The sequence below is a fragment of the Beauveria bassiana genome (genome assembly GCF_000280675.1).
Source record: "Beauveria bassiana ARSEF 2860 unplaced genomic scaffold BBA_S00023, whole genome shotgun sequence".
Lineage (NCBI taxonomy): Eukaryota > Fungi > Ascomycota > Sordariomycetes > Hypocreales > Cordycipitaceae > Beauveria > Beauveria bassiana.
The window spans coordinates 102,705-130,267 of record NW_007930858.1 but is presented as its reverse complement, the minus strand read 5'-3'; the positions used below and the strand labels follow the sequence as shown (position 1 = coordinate 130,267).

Below are 27,563 nucleotides of genomic sequence, written 5' to 3'. Positions count from 1 at the left end.
TATACCCTTTCCCTAACATTAGAAAAAGTCAGATAAAAACGAGATTATATTAAGTATATTAAACGTAAATAAAATTTTAAACTATATTTATCTATCTAGTAAAATTTTTACGCTGATTTATTCAATGTGATTTGATTTAAGAGTAGTGCTGCTAAATATAGTAATATAATATTGACCTTTAGATTATATAATAATGTTATGAGGGGGTCTGTATTGCTAACGTTATTTCGTATATATTATTAGCAACACTGTTGATTTCTTCTTAAAGCACAAAACCAAATCGCGCTGAACGAACAGCGGGTGGAAGACTTAGGAACTCCGATCTAGTCAAATTTCCTAATTTGTTAGAGTCATACCAGATCCATTTGGTACTCTGCCATGCAGCGTCGGCCCTCGTTTGATTTAGCCCATCCTCTTTTAGATAAACTGCATCAGAGAAGAGGGCGTAGCTATCAGCATTTTGGAGGCTCTCATCCTTAACAAGGTCCGTCGAGTGAAGTAGGCCGTATCCGAGATCCTTGGTAGCCTTGACAAAATCTAAATGAGTCATCTCGTGAATAATAGTATGAGTGACCGAGGATACTTCGTTAAAATCTGGAAGCATAGGTTGATAATAGCCTCTCTTGCAAAATGCCACATGACCTGGGTCTGAATGGCGCAATACACCGGCAAATTCTTTCCCGCATACCCAATGATTGCAAGTGTAATAAACTCGTGAATTTTCAAAGTTGCACATGGCAGCAACTTTAGCAAAGACATCGGCGACAGAGTTCCTGGTATCCTGGCTCGAGTCCTTGAAATAGGCCTCCATTCGCTCAGCTGACCCGTTCAAGGCAGCTTCCCGCGCCGCTGTGGCTAGAGAAGCACAGTTGGTAATGCCTTCCTTGAGCACGCTCAGATAATCAGGGGAGCATTTATGGACCCTCTCCTCAAAGACTTTCGGCAGTGGGGGGAAAAACTTATGATAGACCGCGGCGAAGCGCAGCTCGTATGGAATTTCGTGGACTAGCGTTGTATTCCCAACCTCGGCAGCATGAATAGTAGCTTTGATAGAGAGAACAGCGGTACCATTACCGCAAAACTTGTATGCATCACGAACATCAAGCAAGTCGATGGTTGTAGTAATTTTTCCGTATGCTGGCATGAGCTGAAATTCGGACTCATCTCTTGGGTTGGTATGTGGCGGGGTCTCGCTGTCGGCAAATCCCACAGCGCAGTCTATAGAACGAGTAAGGGTTAGTCACCTGTTGTTACTAAACCGAAGAGATACACACATCCGTTTCCCCCGTCAAGGCGCATTGATTCCAGGCGGTTATCATCAAGAATGCTACCGGCTTTGAGGATATTAAAAGCCTTTAGGCTTTTGTTCTTAAGGGTTATGTTCATCTTTGTCTATGTAATTAACTCGTCTTGAACATTAAGGCTGGCGGGCCACTCTTCCGGCATAGCAGGAATAGTAGCGGCGAGTGCCAGCGGAGAAAATACTGCTAGTAGCTTCATTCTGAATGGCAAAATTAGCACAGACGAGGCTGTGAATGGGGAAATATCGAGAAGAAGAAGCTTAAGGTGAGCTAATCGCCAGCGTTCAAAATGACTTGGCCCTTTACATCAACCGGGGCAAGTATAGACGTCTTTATATGTATTTGAAGGATAGTCGCCGAAGAAAAGTTTCTAATATGATTCAGGCCATCGCGATATAAGCTGGTCTCATTCTAAAGTGATCCATTTAACTTATGAGCGTGTCCAAGACGGTCGATGGAGACGGGTAAGCGTTTACGCTTAATGCAGGCCATCTAGCATGCATGTCAATATACAGCTCACTTTGAAGTTATAGCGCAATAAAGTGTTAAGTTATGACAAGCCCGTACCTTAAGAGTCTATTAATCAAACATATATGCTGGTAAAGCCGTTCAAAGTCGGATTTAGGGAGCGGGCGCTAGTAGCGTAATAAGAGACAAGCAAGTCGGTGTGGTTTAGCAGGCTAACGTTTTATTGCAAGGTAGATATGTGGTGTGGTATATAAGTACCTCCTTATAGACTAAAAGCTATGCCTGTCAAGAGTATTACTATTTGCACGGATAAACATCTCTAATGGCAAGGGGTTGTCTCACTATTTCGGGTTGTCTTACTAGTTACCGGCTAACTTAGTTCAAGCCTATTCCCGTGCGACCAGCCTGTCAAGTCCAGTCGAACGAGGAAAGCGTTACGGCGAATAATGTCTACCTAGAGCGGCAAGAAGATTCTTGAAAAAGAACTAATACACTACCTAGGGGTACTTAATGCCTGCTTCCCCTGTCTTTTTATACAAGCTATAGTAGCCTAAAGCTTTAAAATAAATATTTTTATAATACTTAAGTAGAAATTACCTAGTAAGGCTTAGGGTTAAGGAATGAATATATTTGCAACTTGGCTAGCATAAAACTTAGCGATGGCGATGCGTAGCGTATACATAGCAGTAACGTAGGGCTTAGCAGTGATAAAGTGTACATTAGCACATTTCTATGTTAGGACAAAGGCGATTTACCCACTGTCGGCGATGCCGCTAACCCGTTCTTATTATAGAGACTGCGGTCTCAGTTCTGTTCTTAATTGGTACGTGTTTCTTAATGCTCCTATTAATCCAAGATATTTATAGCCACAGGCGAAGCAACCCCTAGTTTAGAAACCAAAACTAGAATTTTCCCAGTCAACTCTAATATCAACGTAGCAAGTAAATCATGAAATCCTCTATAAAGCGTTAAAACAAGGTTAACACTCGATTTTAGCACCGTAAATTATGTTGTCTTTTTCTTTTATTAGGAATGGTTTAGAGTTATTATCGAGGCTCAGATGTGGAGATCCTGGGCACGGCCCCTCAGACGTTGGTTGGCTCGTGCCACAACGCAGCTATTTGTTCCGATACTCGTCGGATGTATTATCGTAGGCTTGAAACAAAGCTCGGGAACCAGATTCAGGAGCACTGCAAAATGAAGCAGAAATGAGTGCTCTCTTATATTCAAGCACGGATAATAGCTTATTAGCGTGAGTGCCTTTCATCATCGCCATGTTGGACTATTCGTTAGGCGACCACTAGTATAATAGCGTGTTGATCAGCACATTAGTCGTGATGGGCGTCCGGGAGGATGGCGGGTGGCAGAACGCATTAGATTACACGGCGATATTATCTAAAAGAGTAAGAGGAGAGACATGAGCAAGGCGGCTGCTAGAGGCGAAACGCAAATCGCCGGGGTATAGTAAATGCCCGTCACCTGAGTCATCACGTTATCAGAGGTCGTGGGCTGTTTCTTGTATACAGTCATTCAGGCAGATGATTTTCAATAATCTAATATTCTATAAGGGGCTCTTAAGGTAAACCGTATAAGCAATAAACGGAGCTGCATGACGAAACGGTGCCTATTTCTCCTGTTTCTTGTTGTTGTTGTTGACTAGCTTGTTTGGAGATCCGCGCAAGTCGCCCTTTATCTTATCCTTGGTGCAAGTCGAATCAAGCAGACTCACAATGTCGTGACGACGCTTAGGAGAGCCTGACATGAAGGTAAGGGCAACACCGGCAACATGAGGTGCCGCCATTGACGTGCCAGTCATCAACTGAGACTTCTTATCGTCTGCGTTGGAAAGTGAAAGAATATCTGTTCCTGGCCCGAATATATCCACTGTGGACCCGTAATTAGAAGTACTGTATGCGGTCCAATCTTGATCCATGTTTCCAACGGTGATGGCCCTAGCATTCGGGGCGAGGCAATGGTCTTTAGCGTCCTTGCCATTGTTGCCGGCAGCTTGCACAACGGTGATCCCGTTAGCCACAGCCCGAGTAATGGCTTGCGAAATTGATTTCTGTTGGCAGGAGCCACCCAGAGAAAGGTTGATGACGGCCTTGCCGACACGGCCCTTGTCAAGGATATCCTTAACAGACCTATGGATAGCTGACAGTAGATTTGATGACGTCATTGTTCCGGAGCGGTCTGGCACCTTGACAGCTATAATACGGGCTTTCTTGGCCACTCCGTAGGTTTTCGAGGCAATGATTCCGGCAACGTGTGTGCCGTGGCCTGACGTATCGTCGTAGTTGGGCTCGTTGCCTGGGTACGAATAATCCGCCGTCCAGAGGTTCTCAGCACGCCCCTCAAGCTCCTTGTGGGTGATGCGAACGCCGCCATCAATGACATACCCAAAAGTGCCCTCTCCCGCCATTTTATCATAAAAGTACTCGAATCGGCGAAGGCTGGTCTGCCGTGGGCGCGCGTGCGGTTTGCGATGCGAGATGGCACGAAGGCCCCAAGGTGCTCCAGTCTGGGTAAGTTCTTGCGCAAGTATACCGAAAGGTAGCGCTAACAAGGCAAAGGTACTGGTGAATTTCATCGCGGCAGGGTAGTTGCTGTAGAAAGAGTATTTCAGAGATAATGACTGTAAGTAAGAACCTGACGCTTGACAACTGGTGTGGTATGAAGACGTTTTATCCTGTTTCTTATATATGGTGAAAACACTAAAGGCAAGCCGATATAGTTATTATGAAGTATAGAATGACGGCAATTGAGCCCGCCAAGTAATTAGCTCAGCTTGGTCATGTCTGGCCATACGAACCACAAATGTCTCTGCCAAGTATATACCTGGTTCTCAGCTAAGAGGCAGTGTACTCGGTAGATGGCAAAGCCGTCAAGTGGAAGCGACTTAGAGCAGATGCCAGGATTATGAAGCCTTCGGTAAGACGTATCGTATAGCATCATCTGATCCCACGTAAAATTCAGCTTATTATCATTTCGCTTAGCTACGCACATACGCGAGTCACAAACATCTCTACCAAGTATATACCTGGTTCTTCGCTAAGAGGCAGTGTACTCGGTAGAAGGCAAAGCCGTCAAGTGGAAGCGACTTAGAATAGATGCCAGGATTATGAAGCCTTCGGTAAGACGTATCGTATAGCATCATCTGATCCTAGGTAAAATTTAGCTCATTATCATTTCGCTTAGCTATGCATATACGCGAGCCACGACTTTAGTATTAAGTCTATTCTGTTGATATTTTAAACTAAGAAATAACTTACTCGCTACATGGCCTCATTAGATAGAGTCAACTATAAGAGCGGCATGTATTCTAATATATCAACCTTTCTCTATTATTCCTCTTACCGGGTTATATCTTGTTAAAAGCCCCTTGAGTAGCGCCGAGAATCCAAGACGTTAAGCCGGTGCATGACTCTGAGTTAAGCAGATTAAAAATCTTCGGCTGGTGAAACTGTAAATGATGTAGCTTAGAGATTTCATGGGACGATTCTAATATCACCGTTTAACATATCAATAACCTAGACAAGATGCTATTGGCTGCCCGAGGTTCGTAAAGTTTCCACTGATGAAGCATACCTGCACAATAGCACTGTAAATAATCTCGAGTTTGGAAAACTTGCCGGGCGTGATTCTAGTTATGCCTATCTCCCTGGTTAGGACTTAGCTTCAGAGTACTATCTATTCGCCTGCTTGTAAACAGACCCAACAGTACACGCACTTCTATACGCGTGATAGTCAGAGACAGCTTTAAAAGCGGACTATGAAAGTTGGGTATAAGTAACTATCACCCACCTCAACTATTCTCATGTCATCAACAAGCACGATTCTTCTTTTTCGAAGCACAGTCCTTTATCTTGAAACCTTACTTTATTTTTTCTTCAACAACTCGCAGAGAGCAACGATGAGGCTACTTCTCTCTCACGTCGCTCTTGCCGTTATCATGGCGCAAATGGGTTCCGCACTGCCGCAAGCAAGTACAAACGGCGAGGCAGTCGGGTAAGTAGCCCCGGAAACAGAAATTATACGCTGGAATTATAGGCGAGAATCTAATGCCTCTGATGCGACAGTCACATTGTCATTCTGAAAGAAGGTCTAGACAAAGGCCACCTTGACGAGCATCTTAAAGCTGTTAAAGGTGTCCAGAAGCGAAGTGATCGTGATGACACTAGCGAGACTGGCGTTAAGCATATCATCGACGGTATCATCTACGGATTCCAAGGCTACACCGGAGTATTCACGCCCGAGGAACTTAAGTTTATCAAAGATCATGAGCATGTACGTTGGCGGAATGGTATTGTTCTTAGAGAACGGGCTAACCCTAGACAAGGTCGACTATGTCGAAGAAGATATAATCTTATCTGAACCACTTGTTGAGACTCGAGAGGTTTCTGACAGAGAGCTCGCCGTTGAGGACGAAATCGCCGACACGGACGCCAAAAATGTCCCGGCGGGGTCTGCTGGAGGCCCCAACAGGCAAAAGTCGACCATCGGAGGAGGTACCTTGAGCTGGGGACAAGGGTAAGACGCCGTTTTAATATCCCACTTAGTCGGCGGTGCTAACTTTATATACTAGATATAGCACGCTTCTCGGCAAGGGTCTGCGTGTCGATGTCGTGGTTCCCCTGACTGATAACGTCAAAAGAGATAACCCCACCATGCTTAACAAGACGAACCCGGCAACCGTCCTTAACGAGACGAACCCGGTAACCGCCTATAACTTTACGGCCCCTAGCGCTAACCTGACAGGGGTCGTCAATCTTCTCGAGTACTTTGCCGAACCGGACCCGGACACCATTTTTGACGACCTTCCCGACGTGGCTCCAGAGGAGGTTGCTGAAGAGAACGGGAAGCGTGCGGTTGTTAACATTCCCGGCTGCACAGGCAAGATCCACACTCATTTCAAGCTGACTGAGGACTATGAGTAAGCTTCATACACGAGCCATAAGTAGGTTTAAAATACCGTTACTCTAACCTTGAGGACCTGTTATAGCTCCTATATGCACGCGCTAGATGTAAGCGCGTCCTTGGCCATCTCTGGTTGGGGCCAGTCGGCAGCGATTTCGGGAAACTATCTTGATCAAGCAAAGGCAAGTGTATACAGCAATTCGCTTAACCCGAATTTTGGGTAGATGTCATTTCTAACATGTTGTCGATTAGATGAGCAACGATGCTTTAACCTTTGTTGCTACTATTGAAATTGAAAAGCAGCAAGACTATCAGAATGGACACTTTGATGCCGCGAGCTATACTCCAGATCAGTTCTATAAAACCCATGGAGACAGATGGATCAAAGGTAGAATTTTCTTTTACCTCAAGGGCTATCGCCGGTCCTTGCTTTGCTGGTGTTATATCGGGTTTTGCTAAAACGAACTAGGCTATAAACGAGGCGGCAAACTGATGGCTCGACTGATTTTCAGGGCCAAAGACAGCAGCAAGACAAAGGAGGTCAAAGCCCAGTACGTACTTTTTTGACACTTTGCTGTTCAAATGAAACTTTGCTGTTCAAATGAATGGGGCAACTTACGTTTGTTTATAGTGCGGAAGCTGCCCTGCGATTCTGGGGCGTCAGCGGCGATATCAGCGTTTCAGTCAAGGATAGCATGGAGCAAGTGGACAAGCATGCCGACGTCGATATCACCATGTTTCAGGAAGGCAATCTGGGAACATTCATGACCAACACCGACGGCGCCGTGTCTGAAAAGTCTAGCCTTGGCTCCGCGTCTGGATCGTTTAAGCAAGTCAAGGAGTGGGCCGATAAGTTTATGCAGCATGCTTGTGATCACAACTTTGCCTACCGGTACGTCTAATAGGAACTGAATAAGGCAGATGCATTCCGTGTGCGTAAAAAAACTGACCCTTAACAGACCTGTGTTGGAGGAATATAACACTCTCCCCGGTTTCCCGGCAAACCAGCGCGTTCACGACTATGGTACTGTACGCATAATGGTACGTTCAAGATGGGAGAAGAAAAAGGTGCCATAACTTGAAAACTGACTAGCTCGCTCATCTTAGTCTAATCGTATCTTGCGGGAATTGGTCAAATTGTCGGAGCTCGTCACCACTATCACTCGTCATCTTGAAGATTTAGGAGGCTGTAAGTTAAAAAATGGGATTTCTTCTCGTCTTTTAAGATATAAGATGTCTAATGATCCATCACAGATGATGAGAAAATATTTGATATGCATTTTGAGTTTTTAGATGATATTGTGACTGGGAGCAAGGAATGGGTACGTTCTATTTCACCTCGTTCTAGTTCTACCGCCACAATTTTGGCATCGAGTCATGTCCAAAAGATTCCTCCGACTGTATGCTAACTTTAGGTTTTCAGGTCGAGCAAGCTGCAGAAAATCCGAGGGACGCGAGATCGAGGGCAAAATCCTTGATGTCGAAATTTCGAAAGTTCAACTTGACTTGGAAAGACTATCTCAGCCCATATGCTGCTTTGCTTGATTGATGGTGCCTAGCCGTTGGCTTTATAGCACCCTTCTGTCCTAGATTCGTTAGGTAGTGGTGAAGAGGATATCTAGATAGCCTAATCAGAAATCTATCCATGCGTCTACTTTCTTTGATAAATAACCTGATTTTACATGCAATAGGTAAGTATAACTAGTTGATCATTTTTCGCGGATTCCACCCTTGGGCCTTGACGATAACGACTGTAATCCTGCCATGACCTGGTCCCGAGCATGTGAAACCCGTGTGGAAGCGACCAGTTCAGTACGTAAGTGGCCAATGACCAATACTGTATTTGCTAAGTGAAGATGGAAGATTCTATACCACCAATGCATCAGTCCGACCGATGAAATGTCTATTTGGCTGCACTTGTCCATCTGACTGATCATGGTCTGGGCGATCCCGACGCACATGAAAGCACAGTCTCTGGCAAAGTTGTCGCCGAGGCTGCTTTCTGATGTTGATTTTGGTTCCGGCTGAGTTTGGCAGTACTTTATCAGCATTACGAGCGCGAAAGTGCAGTTCGGCAACTGGCATATCAGAAGTGGACAGGGAGTCGTGAATAAAAAGGCCAAGACTCTGCGCCATGCGCACCGCGGATCCAACTGCCATCCACATCTGATGAGGCTTGTTGGTGCATTGCAAGCATCGACTCATGAGAAGCAAGGCATTGCACAAGCCAAACCGACCCCGACCCCGTCCCATGCGAGGGTATCGGCGCTGACGCCAGTCCACGCACGCTGGAAAATTATCTGTTACTCATGCATTCCCTTTCCTCTGCCGGCTCATCTTGTTGCAGCTGAGTGGTCAGCGCAAAGATTGTATTGAGAATGCTGATGATGACAGGCTCGTGCTCGTCCGCGGTATTATGCGTCGAGGTGTCTTCAAAAAGAGAGCGCGATAATAGTGAGTAAAGCGCTCGCTATCGAGAATCGGCTCGATGGGGTGGATGTGGTGCCAGTATATGTGCTCAGCAGGTAAGTCAAGGATAGCACAACTGTATCGATAGCTGTTGAGGAGCACAAATGGACTCGAGCTGTTATTACAACAGAAGGATGGAAGAGTGAACTTTGAGCTGCGGCCTAATTTCCAAGTTGATTGATGCCCGCTATTTCTCCCTACGATCCAACCCTTGAAATAATGTTGGCGTGGTACCTAGACCCGCTTCGTGCAGCCAATTAGCTGTGCAGGAACTAGAGGATCATGGAGTAAGATCGCTACGTGCAGGTACTTATCTTACAAGTAAACCGTGTATAAAAAAAGGTATCTCAGAGTCGCCTAGTACTACCCGTACCCCCCTTAGCCATAACAACAATACTTAAGATAGTAAGGTAAATTGCGCACTAAATTAATGATTCTATCGAGCCTCTAGAACCTGCGACCTATATGTCTAACCCGTGAGCTTTTTCACACGATAAGCCGCCGGCTACGGAAAATCAAAGACCCGCCGGTACGGAAGACCCGGCCCAGTGACGTCGATAGAGACGAAGTGGGGGCCAAGTCTCGCGCCAACATTATTTCCAGGGTTGGATCGTATTTGCCCGAGCTTTCGCGACGGCTTCCGATTGGTTGCGAGCAAAGTAAATCTGCTTTACTGTTTTGTTTCTTATCAATGATTCGTAGCAAGTATATATAATGGGTAGTCAGTCACTTGGTCAGACGCTCGCTGCCTTTTGTTCGTGTTTTGACTTCTGGGGCCGAATCTAAGAAGCTTCAACGCGGACAATGATGGCAGGCTCTGAGCTTTCGCAAGAAACTAGTAGGGTTGAGGCCTCTATTGCCGGCCCTATTGCCGGCCCCATTCTCGTCGAATTCCAGCCTGGCGACCCAGACAACCCACTCAACTTCTCGGCAGTAAAGAAGTGGCTCATTACGACTCTTGTCACCACGTCCGTCTTCGCAGTCACCCTCACGTCGGCTGCTTACTCGGCCTCCTCGGAGCAGATCCTCGGCGAGTTTCACTCCAGCAAAGAAATATTTGCCCTCGGCATCGCCCTCTTCGTCCTCGGATTTGCCGTCGGGCCGCCAGTCTGGGCACCAATTTCCGAGCTATACGGTCGCAGGATACTTTTTGTTGCCAGCCATGCGCTCGTTGTGGCTTTTGTGGCTGCGACGGCCGGATGCAACAACATGCCGTCTCTGCTGGTGTTCCGATTGCTGGCCGGCATATTCGGCGCGAGCCCGCTGACAAACTCTGGAAGCGTCATTGCGGATTTGTTCCCCCATTCCGAGCGCGGTCTGGCCATGGCCGTCTTTGCTGCAGCCCCCTTCATGGGGCCGATGCTAGGGCCGGTCATGGGTGGCTTTGTCACAATCTCGATTGGTTGGCGATGGCTTCAGGGCATCTGCTGCATCTTTATCGCCGTTGTATGGATTTTTGGTGTTTTTTTCTTACCAGAGACATATGCACCGGTTCTATTGTCAAGAAAGGCACGCAAGCTCAGCCGTGAGACGGGCACTTCCCACACCACCATCTACGAAACCGAAAAGGCGGCTCCGTCCAAGATACTCGCCACGGCATTTAAGCGACCCTGGGTCCTTCTCTTCATGGAACCTATCGTGCTTATTGCCTCGACTTACATGGCTATTCTATACGGCACCATCTACATGTTCATGGGCGCATTCCCCATCGTCTACGAGTCCAAGCGAGGCTGGAACCAGGGTATCGGCGGTCTAGCGTTCTTGGGATTGACAGTGGGCATGCTGATTGGTCTCGCCTACACCATTGTCGACAACAATGTGCGATACAACAAGCTGGGCAAAAACGCCACCCCCGAATCTCGGCTGCCCCCGGCCAACATTGGAGCAATCGCGCTGCCTGTTGGCATGTTCGCCTTTGCCTGGACCAATTCGCCCAGCGTGCACTGGTCGGCCAGCATCATTCTGTCTGCTCCATTCGGTTTCGGCTGTGTCTTGGTCTTTTTATCGTGTCTCAACTACCTGGTCGACTCTTACACCATCTATGCGGCCTCTGTCCTTGCGGCAGGAGCCATGCTGCGTTCGTTCTTTGGTGCCGCGTTTCCGCTTTTCGTTTCACAAATGTACCAAAATCTTGGCATTCACTGGGCAAGTTCGATTCCTGCGTTTCTGACTCTGGCGTGCGTTCCGTTTCCTTTTCTCATGTACAGGTACGGAGCCGGGCTGAGGATGAAGTGCAAGTACGCACAAGAGTCTGCCTCGTTGATGGCCAAGGCGCAGGCTGAGACCGAGAGTTGAGATCTCACCCGACGATGAACCCAAATAGTGTTGCAAGCCACGGTGCGTAATTGCTTTTTATCTACGCAGTTATCAAGTTAACGCGATACATTCTATAAATTAGCTAATTATAAATCCAAGTACTTTGATACTAAAGAGTAACTTTACAAAAGTAGGTATCAACAGTATACAATCCCAAGGCAGGGTATACGGCGTACTATTTGGACTACTTTTTTTTATTTTACTTTAGATTTAGTACTTGTATAAAGTAGATTTGCGAATATGGGAGCAGAGATCGAAAAGCTGGATGACGCTATGCAGAGTATTTTAGACCAGGGTCTGATTCAGAGGCAGTACCATGACCAGAAAATAGCGCTGATCTGTAGAAGCAAGTCGTGTAACAATGGGAGACCTACATGCTAAGCCTCTCAGTGATTGAATGACTTTTCTGAGGCTCAATATGAGTCATGGTCAATCATTTACTGCAATTGATATTTTGCTCATAATTTTTTCCCCCTTATGCATATGGAAACACTTTTCTTGAAGAACAGCCTTCTCATGTGTCAACGTTTTAGTTCGTGAGCTACGACTATTCGACCCCTCTTCTTTAGCGCTCGTGTTCACTTGAAGGAAACGGCGTAGAGTAACACTTACCCGCAAGGTGGTGCCGTCTTTGTTTCCTTTCATTCAACAGGATCGCTTTGCGGTGTCAGTAGACAGACGGCAACGGAGACTGCTCAGCTGCCTCTGGAGTGACTTGGTGGTAGCGAACATTCTGCGAGTCTTTTTTTTTTTTTTTTTCCATTTTTAGATGAGAAGAAGTAACATCTAGATGAGAATGTTCTGCGCAACTTCAAATTGATCAGAAGTGGATGGCTCTATCTTGGAAAGATAACGGTGGTTACAGAAGCGAATGGAATAAGCGTCACAAAGGTAGCTGGTATGGTGATGCTCTCAACTAACTAACTAGTTTCAGAATTTATCAGTTATTCGTGTAGTGCGGGATGTACGAGTCTTGTACCTGTGCAAGTGTAGCCGTGAGACAGGTTGTCGGCCTCGGCTGTCTGACGCGCACACACACACGCACAGTTGGCAAGAGCTGCTGCAGACAATTCTTATCATTGATTGCCCCAGAACATGGGTTCAAATCCGGCCGAGCTACTGAGACTTGCCGATGACCAAAGCCGGGCATACACGCGAATATCCTAGTGATTGCGCAATTGCCCCGCAGCCCCGGCATCATGGTCGGAGCGCCGAGAACTAGCTGGGGAAAAAAAGAGTATTTTACTCAGTTTGTTTTTTCTTTTCTTTATAAAGCGTCTCGCTGCCCGTCCAATACTTGTTTGGGCGGAGCTTCGGTCCGGCCCTCTTCATTAACCGCCTTTCGCACCGACAAGCAAACAATTTGCCTCCCCCCGCCCGCCGCCATCAAAGCCAGCCCAAATTACAGACCCCGACTGCAATATTCGGGTCAAAGTTCAAGGGTAAAAAGTAGCGAGGCCTCGCTCTCGGGAGGGGGAGTGAATAGCAAACAGAAAAGTGAGACCTTTTTCTTTTGGGGGTGCGGCCGTCGCGTAGCATCACACGGAAGAAGAGGCGAGGGGGGGGGAATGGCGAATGGCGAACTTGTACTTTACTGCGGCGACAAACAACCCTTCCTCCCACCAAAGCCCTCCCACCAAGCCGTGAAAGAGGATCCAAAAAAACAAGAACAAAGAGCTCGAGATATTGAGGTTCGATTTAATTTGCTTCCCGTGTAATCCCAAAGCTGGGGCCCAAACTTTTGACTGAGCACACACGCACCATCTCTCATGCCGCGCGCCTTATATCGAGACCAATGGGCTTCCTTTGAAAGCAAAAGACACATTTCGACTGTAGGGCGACGCCATACATCTGATCTTTCTTTTTTCTTTTCCATCTTCTTCTTTCCTTGACCCAGATACACGTGTGAACAGACACCAGGACGATCATGCCGCGATCGATCGACGCGCCCACGCCTATCGCGGCGAGCGATACAGAAACGGACAAGCACTCAAATGCTTGGTACGATCATGACGGGAATGAGACCGTCTCGCACACATGCGTATCCTCTGGAAGCGATGGTAGCCACGATAAGCTCGAAAAGGCGCCCTTGTCGCGTGGAAGAAGCATCGCGCTCGTCATTACCCTGACGGGAGCGGCCTTTATAAATGTAAGAAGAGCTTCCATGATTGCCCCTCGTCTCGAAAACCACCTGATCGAAAAATGCGAAACAAGCTCGCTTCTTTTTTTGCTTGCTCACGCATCGCTCTGGCCTCTTCTCGGAAATAGAAAAAACCTGTCTAACGTGATGCATCATCTATAGACCCTCTCGGCCCAGGCCGTCGTCATTATCCTGCCAGCCATGGGCAAGACGCTCAACATCCCCGACAGCCGACTGCAGTGGATCGTATCTGCTTATTCGCTGACCTTTGGCTGCTTCCTCCTGCTCTGGGGCCGCATCGCTGATATTTTCGGCAAGCGCTTCATCTTCATCGCCGGGTCCATCTGGGTCACCCTCGCGACGGCACTGAATCCGCTCATGCCCAACGAGATTGCCTTTGACTTTTTCCGCGGGCTGCATGGTCTGGTAAGAGGTTCAATCAAGGCGATTGATGCTGTTTCGGAGTGACTTGACTGACTCTGGTAGGGCGCTGCGGCCAATGTACCTACTGCCATTGGTATCCTTGGTGTTACTTTTCCACCCGGCAAGGCAAAGAACTATGCCTTTGCAGCATATGGTACGTCATTGGTCTTGCTATTGTACCTCGTCAACATTGTAACTCACATGTATTCCTTAGGAGCCGGTGCGCCACTGGGAAGCATCTTTGGCAGCATCATATCCGGCATCATTGCACAGTACAGCAGCTGGAAATGGGTGTTTGGCTTCATGGCCATCATGGCCGCCGCCATCTCCATCGCTGGCTTTGCGCTCATTCCCAACTCGGACGACTCGCCAACGCTCGCTGCCGCGCTCCAAGGCGGCAGTGTCGGGGCCCGGCTCAAGCTCGTCGACTGGACCGGCGGTGCCCTCATCACTGTCGCGCTCATTGCACTGCTTTTTGCGCTGACTGAGGGCAACGTCGTCGGATGGCAGACGGCATGGGTCTCAAACCTCATTCTTGTCTCGCTGTTGCTGATTGTCGCATTCTTTTTCTGGCAGCGCCGCCTCGAGAAGAAACCCGACGGGCGCCCTCCGCTGATCAAGGTCTCCGTGTTCAAGAATCGACAATTCACGGCGGTCATGTTCATTATGGGCCTCTTTTTCGCCTCGTTCAACAATTTTCTGGTTTTTGCCACTTACTACTATCAGGACTATCTCGGATACAACCCCATTCAGACCATGCTGCGCTTTCTGCCAACTGGTGTTGGTGGCATCTTTGTTTCCTTTGCCGTTGCGTTTTTGCTCAGCCGCGTACCGACTGCCTTTATGCTTATCTGCGGGACCTTTTCCGTATCTATTGCTAGCTTGCTCTTTGCCGTCCCCATTCCCATCACCACCTCGTACTTTGCATGGGGCATGTGGGCGATGCTGCTGTCTGTGGTCGGAGCAGACATTACGTGGCCCTGCCTCACTTTTTTCACGTCGCAGGCCCTGCCGGCTGAGGATCAAGCGATTGGCGGCGCCCTCATCAACGCTGTTGGCCAAATGGGCCGTGCCATTGGCCTAGCGATTGCCACGGCCATCCAGACGGCCGTGTTGGCGCACGAGCGTGGCGTGTCGGTGGAAAATGTCGGCGCGGTCCAGGAGCTGGACTATGCATCGCTGCTGAGTATTAGGATTGCGAGCTGGTTTAACTTTGCCATAGGAGTTACGGCAATGGTCATTGTTTGCATTGCGTTTCGCAAGATGGAAGTCATTGGCAGAATTGCGCCAGAGCCTGATGCTGAGGGTGTCAAGGAGGAGCATGAATTGCGGAGCAGAGCGTGATTGGGGGAAGGAGTAACTTGTCGCTTACTTTTTGTGTAATAATAACCTGTTTAGGGAAGGCGGTGTAGGAAGGGTGTTGGGAAGGTAAAAGTCGGTAATATTACATTGTTAATGGAATGAAGATGAATTGCGCCCGGATCAGACCACTCTGTAGATACCGCCCTGCAGCCTGTGATGTTATGCATCGCTAAGGATCTATTTTAGATGATTTCGACTGATTTTGCTGAATTGTTGATACTTGTGTTTTCATTGCCGTTCGCTGCCATGAGGTACTCTAGTTGGTCGTCTAGCCACTGGAGGACCTGTGGCACTTTGAAGATCGCTCGGCGGCATCTTCACTCTCCATTTCGGCCTTGTATCTGACACACTGCTGCAGATTTTTACGAGAGTATTATAAAAAAATTCTGGGTGATGTAGTATCGTAATTGCGACTTTTGCAACACAAGGATGCGGGCTGTAAAGGCCCTTTGGGCGGTGTCAGATTTACAACAGACAATACAACATACAATACAAACCACGATAATGTTTAGCATATGGATCGTCAATAGTCCAATGATGAAAGTTTATGAGCAACTATAGCAAATAGCAAATTGCAACAGATTTGTCGCAGGTTTTAGTCATTTGCGGTCTCGGTAAAACAAGCTCGTAAATTTGGCTCCCATTGCCCCTGCTGAATGACAATGTGAAATGATGAAGCAAAGGCGTTTTTTTTTTTGCAAGCAACGTCAAACGAAAGCGAAAGGCCTAAAATGATCTCGGATGCAGCAGATGAAGTGTTGAACAAGCGAAGTGATCGATCTCTTCTGAGGCTCTGAGCGGTCTGAGGACGTCAATCTTCTGCTGTTTCGTGGTACCAATCTTCATCTGAGTTCAACGAATAACCGTCTGGGTCTTTGCCTTCAAATATGCTGATTAGTTTGAAGTAAAAAGTCTGAAAACTCTTCATCTTCTTGATCATCCCAAGGGATGCCTCGGGATATTCTTCAATAGTGGTATGGAACCTTTTGCAAGCCAAGAGTCGGCGAAGATTAAGGGCGCAATACTCAAAGACTAGCTCTTTCAATCCTGCAGAAGCTGGTTCGTCCTTGCAAAGTTGCAGTAAATCACACACTTCTTCTCTGCCTGGAGCTAGAATCATGAGTTTGTGAATCTTGGCCCGGCAAAATATCATGAGTGTCTCAATGTGGTAGTAGTGGGCAAAGGTGTACACTCTTGCGACACTCAAGAAAGCTTTGGACATGGACCGAGTTCCCAGAACAGAGTCCATGTATACTTCATAGACTGTTGGCAGTTCATGGAAGACATATTTCTGTCGAGTTCGAAATCGCACCCAGGCCTTTTGGGTAATAGCGTCGTCGTTGATTTCTCCCAAGTAATTCGAAGCATTGGTTCTGATAGCCGGGTGTGTAGCACAATCCTCGAAACATGGAGACAAAAAATCCCCAGTGTAGAGATACTCGGAGAATCTCTTAAAAGTTGCAACATCAACATGCGGCCATTTGACGGTTCCTTCTAGCGACTCTTTCATGCCATTGGTGACCAAAGCGCGAAGAGGGTTTGATTGCTTTGCGAGGAGTGCAGAATGCACCTAGAATTCTTCCTCCTCGTGGCCAACAATAAATTTGAACTGTTTCGAGGAGAGCCAATCCATTGTACTGGAGATAGAATGTCAGCTAGTAGTTCCAAGAGCTGCGTAGGCAGAGAAGAAGAGAGCCGACTTACTGCGACTTGTTTTTAGTTGACCTCCACATGTTGGCTTCGATTCAGCGCCCGATGGTCAAAGTTTCGGAGAGGGAAGAAGGCTATTTGGTTGAAGTTGACCCAGTCCTAGCTGCAAAGGCGATGTTAATTTATATGCGTTGACTCATTTGGCCTTAATTTTCATGGAAATTGCGGCAACCTTGCAGTTGCGGCAAAGTAACGTATCCAAAGATTTTTCAAGAAGAGCTTGTTGTTTTTTCGCTAGGCCAACTCCGTTTGCAGAAAGTACTCCGCTTGCAAAAGTGCAGTCGGGCTGCAGCTGCCGGGCCGTTGAGCTCTTATTTTTTTCGACGAGCTTTGCCACGAGTTTTACACCTGCAAACCCTCCCCTTTCACATCATCCACACGATGCTTGATCAAACAACAACACTCAGGCACAATAGCAGAACAATAGAGCCAGTACAGCCCAAATAGCCCTGATCAGAGAATATAGACATGTATGCATCCTTGAGTTTAAATGGGCTTCCCTAATTTGAATCAAGCACTCGAGAACGTGTGGAAACTTGTAATAGCTAGTTGACTAAGATTTGAGCATGGCCGTGGACTTGATACCCTCTGACGGTCCCTATTCTACTTCCAAAACACAAAGCGATTCTGCAATCATCTCATTATAGAGCAAACGTTGTTGGTAGACCGTGTCTTGCATGTAATCCTTGGCCCAGACCCCAATCGAGCACGCTTAGAAATCCCAGCGGCGGGCATCATCGCCGTCATCGCGGTAGACAATCTTGACATCCGAGTCCCACGCACCAATGACTAGGTCGTGATTGTCGGCAAGGCAAATGTAGCCATCATGGTACTCGAATCGCTGTCCCTCGCCACCGTTGGCGTCCTCCTGTGTGGGGGTGGACTCGGGGGTGAGGTCGTTGAAGGTGAGGGCATAGCCCGAGCACTTGTTGATGAGGTGGCCATTCTCGAAGCGCCAGAGCTGGTTGGAGTTGTCATCGTCGCCCTTGTAGTCGTAGACAATGACGGCACTGCCGGGATCGGTGGACATGTAGGCGGCGTCCATCACGCGGCCGCTGGCGCGGTTGCGGAGGATAAATTCGCCGTCGGGGAAAGACATTTTGTGTAGTTGAAGGGGGTTGTTTCGGTTATTTGTTGTTTGTTTTGGACGATTTGAAAGAGTCGGATTGGTCAAAGAGAGAAGAATTTAGAGTGTAGATGGCTGAATGGCAAAGGCATGTTTTGTGCGGGGAGTTGCTTGTGCTTATATAGCTCATGCAACAACCACGCCTTCCTCACTTTCCCAGTTACATCACCTACACGACTTACCGAATGCCGCAATGAGGGGCACACGCCGTTTGCTGCGTAGCATAAATGCAAGTATTTGTTGTATGACATGACGTGGTCATGTACAATTGGATGCCAAAAGGTCCCGAGTGCCGCAATAATATGCACGTTACCGCGGGCACTGCCACAGTCTTCTTGGCGCCCAGTGTATTCCCGTCTCCGCAGCGGGATGATACGCTGTCGGCAAACTAAAAAACAGGGCGAGAGATTAACTCACAAGGTAGTTACTCTGCTACGACTAAAGGAGCGTGTTTCATCTGATGAATTGGATGTCGGCTGGTTGGCTTCGATGTGAGGATGGATGTGAGGGGTGAGGAGGAGGGGCACGACGAGAGGGGCGGCGTTTAAACGTGAGCACCGGCTGACAAGCTTGATAGGTACTGACAAGACACGTACTGACATGGCACTCTCGAAACTACTTGTTTATAGGTACTCAAGATGATATGCAAGAGCTACACCGTCTTTATCCGGCTTTTAGTTGGCCGTTGGCATGTCTTGGCTTTAGCTCCCGCTAGCATCCCCGGCTCAGCCATCCCGACTTAGCCTCATCTCCACCACACAGCGATCGCCACGGGAAAATGCTTTGGTTTCATTCGACCATGGAAGGGTCTTGGGGTCCTCGCGATGGAAGGGGTCAATTTTCCGATGCTCTCGAGGCGCATCATGCTGTCTCACATCGACTTGCTCTGCCCGCGTTAAAGCCTTTCTGTTACCCCTCTGTGCCACCGCACACTGACGCCCATGTGACACAGTCCCTCTCAGTACAACTTGCACACCTTGTAACCTTGGACATTGACGACTTGGTCTGTCATTTGCGCTGGGACAATTATCAACAGTTGCACTCTGCAGCGCCAACCTGCCTGGCCAAGCCTTTGCCGCCTGACCATCGACCTCGACCCTGTGCTAATTACACAAAGTGTCGACACCGACTAATCTTGATCTTAATTGGCATGTGGCGCCTTTCAACTCTCGATTAGACACAACTCTCAAGTTAATTCCCGCACCATCACCGGAATCTACCTTGCGCAAGTGTAACCAGCTACATTAGCCGTCAACCAACCACCCAACCAACCAAACAGCCATTTCGACCTATTTTCCATTTATTAACAGAATTTACCTTGTCTGGCAGACATGAAAGCCAAAAAGGACCGTGCATCTCCCCAAGATTTTTAGCCGCTCTGTGAAAGTCTAGCCACTTGCCGCGTCAGCTCGCCACCTTCCGCAACGGGCCACGCAGCGTCGGGACGATCCCACATCGCCTCCCACATTCCGAATCTAGACCACCCCAAGCAAGTCTCCAAATAAAACATGCATTTTAAGTTTACCCATAGGTGATTACCGGAAGCCAGTGCAAATCAACGGTCGCCGGCACTCTTTTTTGCAATTGACCAGTACTGCCATTGCTGTGTTGTGAATGAGGCTATCGAGCAGTCGGCGGCCAAGTCAAAAAATAAAAAAAAGCATTCACCAGTCATCATTAGGGACCTGAGGAACGTTGCTTCGTCTCAAGCCACTGCCAAAGTCGTTGTCACCAAGCTACTGCCAACTGCGCATGACTCGCAAGCGTGCCATGGCCAACTCTAAATGCAGCCGCTGAACATGTTCCCAATCTTGGATCCCGGGGCAAGACAAAACTCCGTACAAGCAAAGAAGAAACCCCCGCTCGGGCTTGCGATGGGGGCGAGATGGATCACAGCTACTGCTAGATCCCCCGCTCGTGGGACATGGCGCGTCACCCAGATGGCTGTTGCAAATTACGAAGCTTCTTCTCTTGATTGGTCGGCTTGGCCGATGCTCTGAAAGAAGTACGCGGCTGGTGTAGACGGTATAGGCCGTGCTTTTGGAGACATGGCGTACCGGCTTGCATAACGCAGCTGCTTTGCATCATGCGTCGGTGACGTGTATTAGCTTCGATTCATGCCGGAGTCGGGAGCTGACGACGCCATCAACTCAGCGATGAACTTTGAAGTAGTATATAAGTGAGCGGGTGAGAATCTTCTTCCGGGCCCTATACTACTCGACATTCACGGAATCCATTACCATTACTGTCAACACAATGCGTTCCACTCAAATTCTGGCACTCTTTGCGGCCGCCTCTGGCATTGCAAACGCCCACCCTGGCCATGACCTGACTGAAGAAATTGCCGAGCGCCAGCTGTTTCTCCGATCCGTTCGAAGGGCCACCCTTGCTCACTGCGCTGAGAAGCTCAAGGCTCGGGGTGTAGAGGCTGCCAACATCGCTCGCCGCTCGGCTGCCGTCGAGAAGAAGCGCACCGCCCGAGGCATCAAGCGCAGAGATGCTGATAGTGCTCTGTCGACCTCCCACAACAGTACCGACACTGGCTACACGGAGAACACGTCCGTGTCGGAGCTCTTCTCCAGCAACGGCTCTTGTCTCTTGACCCCCGAAGTGACTCAGGGCCCCTACTGTACGCCTTTTCTTCCTCCTTGATGCACTTCTTTGAGCTTCAGTCTAACCTGCTGCAGATGTTGGCGGCGAGTCTCTCCGAAAGGATGTCACAGACTCAGAACCCGGCATCGACATCACACTCGACTACCAGGTCATCGACGTCGATACCTGCGAGCCCGTGCCCGACGTCTACGTCGAGATTTGGCACTGCAACTCCACCGGCGTCTACTCTGGCGTCGTCGCCAACGGCAACGGCGACTCCTCTGACGAGTCCAACATTGACAACACGGCCCTGCGCGGCATCCAAGCCACCGACTCGGACGGCGTCGCCCAGTTCCAGTCCATCTTCCCCGGCCACTACACCGGCCGCGCCACCCACATCCACGTCATGGTACACACCAATGCCACGCTGTACTCGAACCAGACGCTCGGCAACCAAGTCTACGCGAGCCACGTCGGCCAGACCTTTTTCGACCAGGACCTCATCGCCGCCGCCGACAAGGTCTCCCCGTACAGCGAAAACGAGCAGGAGCTGACGGAGAACTCGTCGGACAGCATCTTGTCCGAGGAGGCGGGCACCGACGGCGTCGATCCGTTTATGAACTACGTCTACCTTGGTGATGACCTGAGCGAGGGCTTATTTGCATGGCTGGCGTTTGGCATCAACACGACGTATTCGAGCGAAGTGACGCCGGCATCGTTCATTTATGAGTCGGGTGGTGTTAAGAACAGCAACGGTGGCATGGGCGGCGGTCCTGGAGGCGGCGGTCCTCCCGGCTCTGGTGGTGGCCCTCCTGGTGGTGGCCCGCCCGGCGGCAATGGTACAAGATCAGGTGGTAGCGGCACCGCTTCTCCCTCTGGAACTAACGCTGGCCCGTCTGGAACGGACTCTGCTCCATCTGGAACGGCGACCGGTACGACAGGAACCCCCACCTTGAGCAGTGTTGGCTCATTTGTTACCGTATCTGCCACTGGGCTATTGGGACTCGTCTTCCTTGTTCTTGCTATGTAATACTTGGGTATTGATATGCATAGTTATGTTTCATTGACCAAGAAAATACTTCTACCAAGATATATGAGAATAGCTATGTAAAGCGTAGTGATGATAGTCTAGAGCAGCTGGCAAAATCTATTGTGTAAATTCAGACATGAATACAGCGTTGGCAGCTTTGCTCTTGCGCTGAAGAACCGTGCCATACTTGATGAAAACAAAGGGAATCACACCCATGAGCAATGCAACAAAGCCCAAAAGTGAAGGTGCCCAGTGAATTCCCAGACGGCTATACATGGGACCCGCCGCCAAGGGCAACAAAATCGCCCCAACCGATCGTGTCATGCCCGCGGCGGCCTGCGCAGAGGCCGAGTTTTGGCGAAAGACGTCGGTCAAGTAGTTTCCCATGCTCATAAATACCAGCTGATAGCCAAGGTAGAAGAACAGGCCACTCAGCGAGGGGATGATGGGCGGCAAGCTGTCAGAGACGGTCCATCCTAGCCAGAATAATGCAATGACCATGCTAGAAATGGTTTCAGAAAAACACATGAAAAAACACACGGTAGTTGGGGCAGGCTTACCATGGAGACGCAACACATGCAAGAGGGAGACGACGGTTGACTTCACGTTGTGCCCAAGACTTGCCCTTTCTTGCGGAGGCGTCATACCAGCGACTGAAAATGTAGAATACGGGTAGTGATATCACGATGCCGACAATCACTGGTTTGTCAGCATCGTGTAACGGAGCTGTAAAAGAGCATCAAGATAAACTTACTTGGGACGTATGCGAGCGAGGCATATCCGGGGGAAAGCCCGTAATGGCCTATCTATGTTACTAATACAGCAAGAACCGTCCGGTGAACCGACTTACCTTGAAATACAATTGGGTATGCTTGATACATCAAGTAGGCAATGGCGTAAATCAAGGCCAGATACAGCGACGTAAACAGCAGTATAGGCTCTGTAATCATCAACGTCATTGGCCGCAAAAAGATGCGTCGAGCGCTAAAAAGGTCAGTCTCAGTCACGACCACCGCGCCTGACTTTGCCTCGGCGTCCAGCTTTGCCCTGATGGCCACGCGGTTCAGCACCGGCGCAAAAGTTTCCGGAATCGTCCACACCAGCGGCAAGCCCGGGGCGGCAATCAGCGCCGCCGCCCAAAACGGCCACCTCCACGAGACCTGCGAGGAGAAGCCCGATATGACGGGCGCCACGCACGGGCCGACGCTCGTAACGGACATGTACACGGCCAGCGCCGTGCCGCGCTGCGACGGGTCGTCCAGAATGTCCGAGTACAGGCCGCTGATGACGGCCGTCGGCGCGGCGGCATTGATGCCCCCCAGCAGCCGGAAAACAAGCAGCGCCGGATATGTCGGCGCCGCGGAGCACAGAAGCATAAAGACGAGGTAGCCGAGAAACGTGCCGGCGAGGACGGGCCGTCGGCCAATGTACTCGCTCAGCGGGCCAAAGAGCAGCGGGCCGACGACGTAGCCGCACATGTAGAGCGAGTTGAGGAGTGTGAGCTGCACGCGGCTCGTGACGGAGAAGCGGGCGGCGATGGCGTCGAGTGCGCCAGAGGGAATGGACGAGCCTAGGTTGCAATTGAAGGTGCATGCGAAGCCGGCGATGATGATGTGGAGTTTTCTGAGCTGGAGATTTGATGTTTAGGATACTGGCCTGTTTAGCAGGTTCTGAGACATCTTACCGCTGACAGCTCGGTCGGATTCTTCATCTTTATCATGCTGGTCTCAGCGGCGAATGCATTTCCGCCTTCAATCGGCATGCTTTCCGCGTTGGCCATGGTGATTATGTTGGAGGTTGTTGGAGTTCCATTGCTACCAGATAGTCAAAGCAAAAACCACTTCTTATAGATCCGCGAATTGGTCATTTATCAGCAGTCACAATTATTGAATATTATCACACCGTAAGAGTGCCTTCTTCCAATGCACATTCATGCATCGCCGTGATTGGCCAGAATCGCCGAGCAGCCGGTACCGGAATGGACCCGCAATTACCGAGATCACTCGCCGAGATCCGATTGCCCTCGTCTTCTTAACACTACAACTACTTCTTCACATTATCAATTCTTCACCGTCTCGGCCCATGTCATCGGAAAGGCGCTCGGAGATGAACCGGAGGAAAAATGTGGCGCAGAGAAGAACCACGAGTATGAGACTTTTCCCCTTCCGACCGCTTCCTCACCCACCTCACCCACCTCACCCTTGCTCCGTTGCAGCACACAAACCATCTGACTTTTTTCTTCTCCCCCCCTACAGACGGTCGAGCCTGTGTCCACTGCCACTACCGCAAGGTCCGCTGCGATGTCGTCGACAAGGGCTCCCCCTGCAGCAATTGCCGTGTCCATGGGCAGCCCAACTGCCAGGTTTACCAAAAGTCCAAGACGAGATCGGCGCGTGCTCGCGGTGCCCACGTCGTCGCCATAGCGCCCAAAGACCCGGAAGCAGCAGAAGCAGCAGCAGCAGCAGCAGCAGCAGCAGCAGGCACATCATCAGCACAAGACGAGGAACATGAGCCCGGCAACCTGGCCGACCTCATCTACCGGCAGGACCTGCGCGACGCCGAGCTCGGGCAGCTCGGGCGCATGTGCTTCATCGGCAGCGACGTGTCCAACTTTGGCTACCTGGTGCGGCAGGTCGCGCAGCCGCAGCGACGCGACGCCTTTCACTTTGGCAGCCGCCAGTTTGCGCGGCGCCACACGGCGCACGAGCTGCAGCGCGTGCCGCCCGAGGCCCTGACGCGGTGCGCCGCGCCGCTCGAGCGCCGCCTGCTGCGCGCCTACTTTGACCGCGTGAACCCGGGATGGCCGATTGTGGACGAGGAGCACTTTATGGCGCAGTACCGCGGCGGCGACCCGAGGAACCCGCTCATGCTGCCGCTGCTGAATGCGATGCTGCTGGTGGGCGTGCATGTGCTGCGCGCGCGGGGGGAAGAGGCAGTGGAAGGAGAAGGAGGAGGAGGAGAGCAGCTGGCGCAGCTGCAGAAGACGTTTTTTCGACGCGCAAAGACGTTGATTGATTGCAGGTTTGAGCAGGATCGAACCATGTATGTGCAGGTCGCGCTGCTGATGACGTGGTACTCGGACGGGCACGAGGAGATTGTGGCGAATGCGTGGCACTGGATTGGTTTTGCGATACGCATCGCCATCGGCCACGGCATGCATCGCGACGCGACGCACTCCAAGATGCTGCCTGTGCACCGGCGGCTGTGGACGAGGCTCTGGTGGATTCTTTTCCAGTTTGACACGGCCGTGTCTGCTGCGTACGGCCGACCACAAATACTGTATGTACATACGCCGCGGACTTCCATCCAATCTGCAGCGGTATCTGTCTGTCTGTCTGACTGACTGACCATCAATTACGCAAAAAAGCAACCTCGACGAGTCCGACGTTCCCGAGCTCGAGCCCGCGCACTTTCAAGGCGTCCCCAACGCCCAAGTCGACTTTGCCATGCAGCACGCCAAGCTCTGCGCCATCTTCGCCTCGGCCATGCGATCCCGCTGGGCGCTCCGCTCCTCCACGCACGACCGCGTCGCCGCGTCGCGCCGCGCCGACGACGCCCTCGCCGCCTTTCTCGTGCAGCTGCCCCCCGCGCTCAAGCCGTCCGCCGCCACGCGGGGGCTCGCCGCGCCGTCGTGGAGTGCAACGCTGCACCTGACGTACAACAACTTTGTGCTGCTGCTGCACCGGCCGCCGCCTGTGGCCGGCACCGACGCCGTGTCGGCTGCGTGCGCGGACCCGGCTCTTTGCGCCGGTGCTACGGCCTCCATGGCCGCGATCCTCGAGGCGCTGTGCTGCGACGACGGCGACGGTGCCGGCGGTGGCGGCGGTGGTGGTGACGACGCGCTTTGGCTGTACGGCGTCCACGCTGCCTTTACCGCGCTCATCTACGTCTCGAATGAGCTGGTCGCACCGAACGCCATGGTCGCCGCGAGGGCGCGCGGTCTCTTTGATACCCTAATGGACGCGCTCAGACGGCTCGCGCGGTACTGGCAGTTTGCCGAAAGCTTGCTGCGGCTGTTTCGGCAGAAAGAGGCGTCGCTGTTAAAAGATGGCGGGGCGACGGCGACGGTGGCGGCGGCGGCGGCAGCGGGAGAACCGCGACTAAGCGCGGCGGAGGGCTTCTCGCTGCGGCCGGCGCCGTTGGCACAGATGCCCTGGGAGGACGCAATGGGTGGCGGCGGGCATGCGGCGCCGCAACGGTTCGAGAACGAATATCCGGCGGCGAGTGGATTGGCGGGGGAGGCCACGCAGCAGCAGCAGCAGCAGCAGCATGGTGGGGAGTTGCACGTGGACGAGTTGATGGTGGAGGGATATCCAGACTCATTTGCGCTGGAGTTGTTTCTTGCTGGAATGGACGGGAGCACGCAGGACTGTGTGTGATTGACGTTGTATGTAGATGGTCTCGCCCGATGGTGCTTTTGTCGTAAGAGAGGGATCGTGATTGAGGGCTGAAATTCAGGTCGTCGATACCCACTCTCTGCCCAGAAGAAAGTCCTGGCATTGTTGTGTGTGACAATAACGGGCAATGTAGTATGTGCAGGAAGGCAAACGGTTATGGTCTAATTAGCAAACGAAAAAAAAGCAAGAAAGAAAAGATAAATGGTAAAGTACAGTGCACCAAAACAAACACTTGATAGTCGACAATCACTGCATCGGAAAGCCCTCTTCTTTCTTCAGCTTGGTGCCGGTTCATTTTTCTGCAAAGAGTAAACGACGACTACTATTAGCTTCACGCCAGCCAAGGAATAACAAACAGAACCCCAAACGCCGTCCCGAAAAGCAACAGAGTAGGGAAGTAAAAGCCGCTCCTCTGGGATATATCTATCATCCGTGTCATACATAACTTCCACCACTTTATTTTCCCCCTCCTTGCCCTTCTACTCTCCCTTACCGGGCATCACCTTGGCCGCCTGGACGGCGCTCATCTTGGCGATCCAGCCTGCCGCGGGTTGCACCTTGCGGACGGTGCGGAGCTCGTCTGATGAGTAGCCGGGGACGCGAATGTTGTAGGTGCGCTCGAGGACGAGCTGAATGTCGCGAATCTCGAGGACCTTGGAGCCGCGCTCCTTGGAGTTGCGGCAGGCGGCGTGCAGGACGTTGTCGACGAAGCTATCCGCCATGTTCAATACGCTCTGTTTGTTCTTTGTTAGTGTCCATGTTCCATGTCCATTGTTAAAAAAGCTTGCGGTCGTACCTCTTCCACTTCGGGTGTCAGGAGATTGCCGTCCGAGGCGCCCTCGGACGGCGCGCCGCAGACCTGGCGCACTAGCTCGTCGAGCTTCTTCTTGCTGAGAACGTGGTCGCCCTCGGCGTCGTGGCTATATGCAGGGACCTTGGCGACCGCCGGCTGATTCATAACGCCGCCGAGCGTGCCGCCGCCCTGTGAGAGCGTGGGTCTACCCGCGGCGACGCCGCCGCCCAGCGTCACCCCCTGGGGGATCGCCGTGGCGCGCTCGGGCAGTTGCTTTTGGATTGGCATCTTGACCTGTTGAGCAGGGGGCGCTTGCTGCTGCGACGGGTGTGCGTGCGGATGACCCTGTTGCTGCTGTTGCTGTTGCTGCTGAATGGCCGTATTGTTTGCGGCGCCGGGTGTGCCGACCGTGGGTGTACCCGCTGCTTGTTGCTGTTGGTGTTGCTGGGCGACCTGCTGCTGCTGCTGCTGCTGCTGCTGCTGCTGCTGCTGCTGCTGCTGCTGCGTGTGCTGCTGAGT

At 50.7% G+C, this 27,563-nt stretch overlaps 11 protein-coding genes across 11 annotated transcripts in view; 5 read left to right on the top strand and 6 right to left on the bottom strand.

Moving 5' to 3' along the window:
* Positions 1–262: 262 nt before the first annotated feature.
* On the bottom strand, positions 263–1,386 carry BBA_07144 (deuterolysin metalloprotease; the record flags this gene model as incomplete). Its single annotated transcript, XM_008602241.1, has 2 exons — positions 263–1,218; positions 1,275–1,386. 2 exons carry the CDS (start codon positions 1,384–1,386, stop codon positions 263–265), a joined length of 1,068 nt encoding a protein of 355 aa, XP_008600463.1.
* A 2,007-nt stretch (positions 1,387–3,393) lies between these two features.
* On the bottom strand, positions 3,394–4,359 carry BBA_07143 (subtilisin-like protease PR1F; the record flags this gene model as incomplete). Its single annotated transcript, XM_008602240.1, has 1 exon — positions 3,394–4,359. One exon carries the CDS (start codon positions 4,357–4,359, stop codon positions 3,394–3,396), a length of 966 nt encoding a protein of 321 aa, XP_008600462.1.
* A 1,362-nt stretch (positions 4,360–5,721) lies between these two features.
* BBA_07142 (uncharacterized protein) lies at positions 5,722–8,235 on the top strand (the record flags this gene model as incomplete). Its single annotated transcript, XM_008602239.1, has 12 exons — positions 5,722–5,777; positions 5,849–6,056; positions 6,109–6,299; positions 6,355–6,702; positions 6,772–6,874; positions 6,939–7,074; positions 7,156–7,237; positions 7,318–7,578; positions 7,646–7,727; positions 7,794–7,875; positions 7,941–8,008; positions 8,110–8,235. The coding sequence occupies 12 exons, from the start codon at positions 5,722–5,724 to the stop codon at positions 8,233–8,235; spliced, it is 1,743 nt and encodes a 580-aa protein (XP_008600461.1).
* Positions 8,236–9,962: 1,727 nt separating this feature from the next.
* Positions 9,963–11,450, top strand: BBA_07141 (MFS transporter, putative; the record flags this gene model as incomplete). The annotated part of the gene is made up of 1 exon (XM_008602238.1): positions 9,963–11,450. One exon carries the CDS (start codon positions 9,963–9,965, stop codon positions 11,448–11,450), a length of 1,488 nt encoding a protein of 495 aa, XP_008600460.1.
* Positions 11,451–13,398: 1,948 nt separating this feature from the next.
* BBA_07140 (major facilitator superfamily transporter) lies at positions 13,399–15,378 on the top strand (the record flags this gene model as incomplete). Its single annotated transcript, XM_008602237.1, has 4 exons — positions 13,399–13,620; positions 13,774–14,037; positions 14,098–14,188; positions 14,249–15,378. 4 exons carry the CDS (start codon positions 13,399–13,401, stop codon positions 15,376–15,378), a joined length of 1,707 nt encoding a protein of 568 aa, XP_008600459.1.
* An 829-nt stretch (positions 15,379–16,207) lies between these two features.
* Positions 16,208–17,129, bottom strand: BBA_07139 (uncharacterized protein; the record flags this gene model as incomplete). Its single annotated transcript, XM_008602236.1, has 2 exons — positions 16,208–16,769; positions 17,101–17,129. 2 exons carry the CDS (start codon positions 17,127–17,129, stop codon positions 16,208–16,210), a joined length of 591 nt encoding a protein of 196 aa, XP_008600458.1.
* Positions 17,130–17,818: 689 nt separating this feature from the next.
* BBA_07138 (conidial wall protein) lies at positions 17,819–18,205 on the bottom strand (the record flags this gene model as incomplete). Its single annotated transcript, XM_008602235.1, has 1 exon — positions 17,819–18,205. The coding sequence occupies one exon, from the start codon at positions 18,203–18,205 to the stop codon at positions 17,819–17,821; it is 387 nt and encodes a 128-aa protein (XP_008600457.1).
* A 2,283-nt stretch (positions 18,206–20,488) lies between these two features.
* On the top strand, positions 20,489–21,854 carry BBA_07137 (extracellular dioxygenase; the record flags this gene model as incomplete). The annotated part of the gene is made up of 2 exons (XM_008602234.1): positions 20,489–20,861; positions 20,920–21,854. The coding sequence occupies 2 exons, from the start codon at positions 20,489–20,491 to the stop codon at positions 21,852–21,854; spliced, it is 1,308 nt and encodes a 435-aa protein (XP_008600456.1).
* Positions 21,855–21,971: 117 nt separating this feature from the next.
* Positions 21,972–23,634, bottom strand: BBA_07136 (major facilitator superfamily transporter; the record flags this gene model as incomplete). The annotated part of the gene is made up of 5 exons (XM_008602233.1): positions 21,972–22,356; positions 22,415–22,553; positions 22,609–22,656; positions 22,705–23,482; positions 23,539–23,634. 5 exons carry the CDS (start codon positions 23,632–23,634, stop codon positions 21,972–21,974), a joined length of 1,446 nt encoding a protein of 481 aa, XP_008600455.1.
* Positions 23,635–23,936: 302 nt separating this feature from the next.
* BBA_07135 (fungal specific transcription factor) lies at positions 23,937–26,233 on the top strand (the record flags this gene model as incomplete). The annotated part of the gene is made up of 3 exons (XM_008602232.1): positions 23,937–24,000; positions 24,110–25,133; positions 25,222–26,233. 3 exons carry the CDS (start codon positions 23,937–23,939, stop codon positions 26,231–26,233), a joined length of 2,100 nt encoding a protein of 699 aa, XP_008600454.1.
* A 497-nt stretch (positions 26,234–26,730) lies between these two features.
* Positions 26,731–27,563, bottom strand: part of BBA_07134 (transcription initiation factor TFIID subunit 12) — a gene marked incomplete at both ends in the record, with an annotated part of 2,397 nt that continues 1,564 nt past the window's right edge. The window contains 2 exons of the mRNA XM_008602231.1: positions 26,731–26,985; positions 27,048–27,554. Of these exons, the coding sequence (XP_008600453.1) occupies positions 26,731–26,985; positions 27,048–27,554 (762 nt within the window). The remainder of the gene's footprint in view (positions 26,986–27,047; positions 27,555–27,563) is intronic.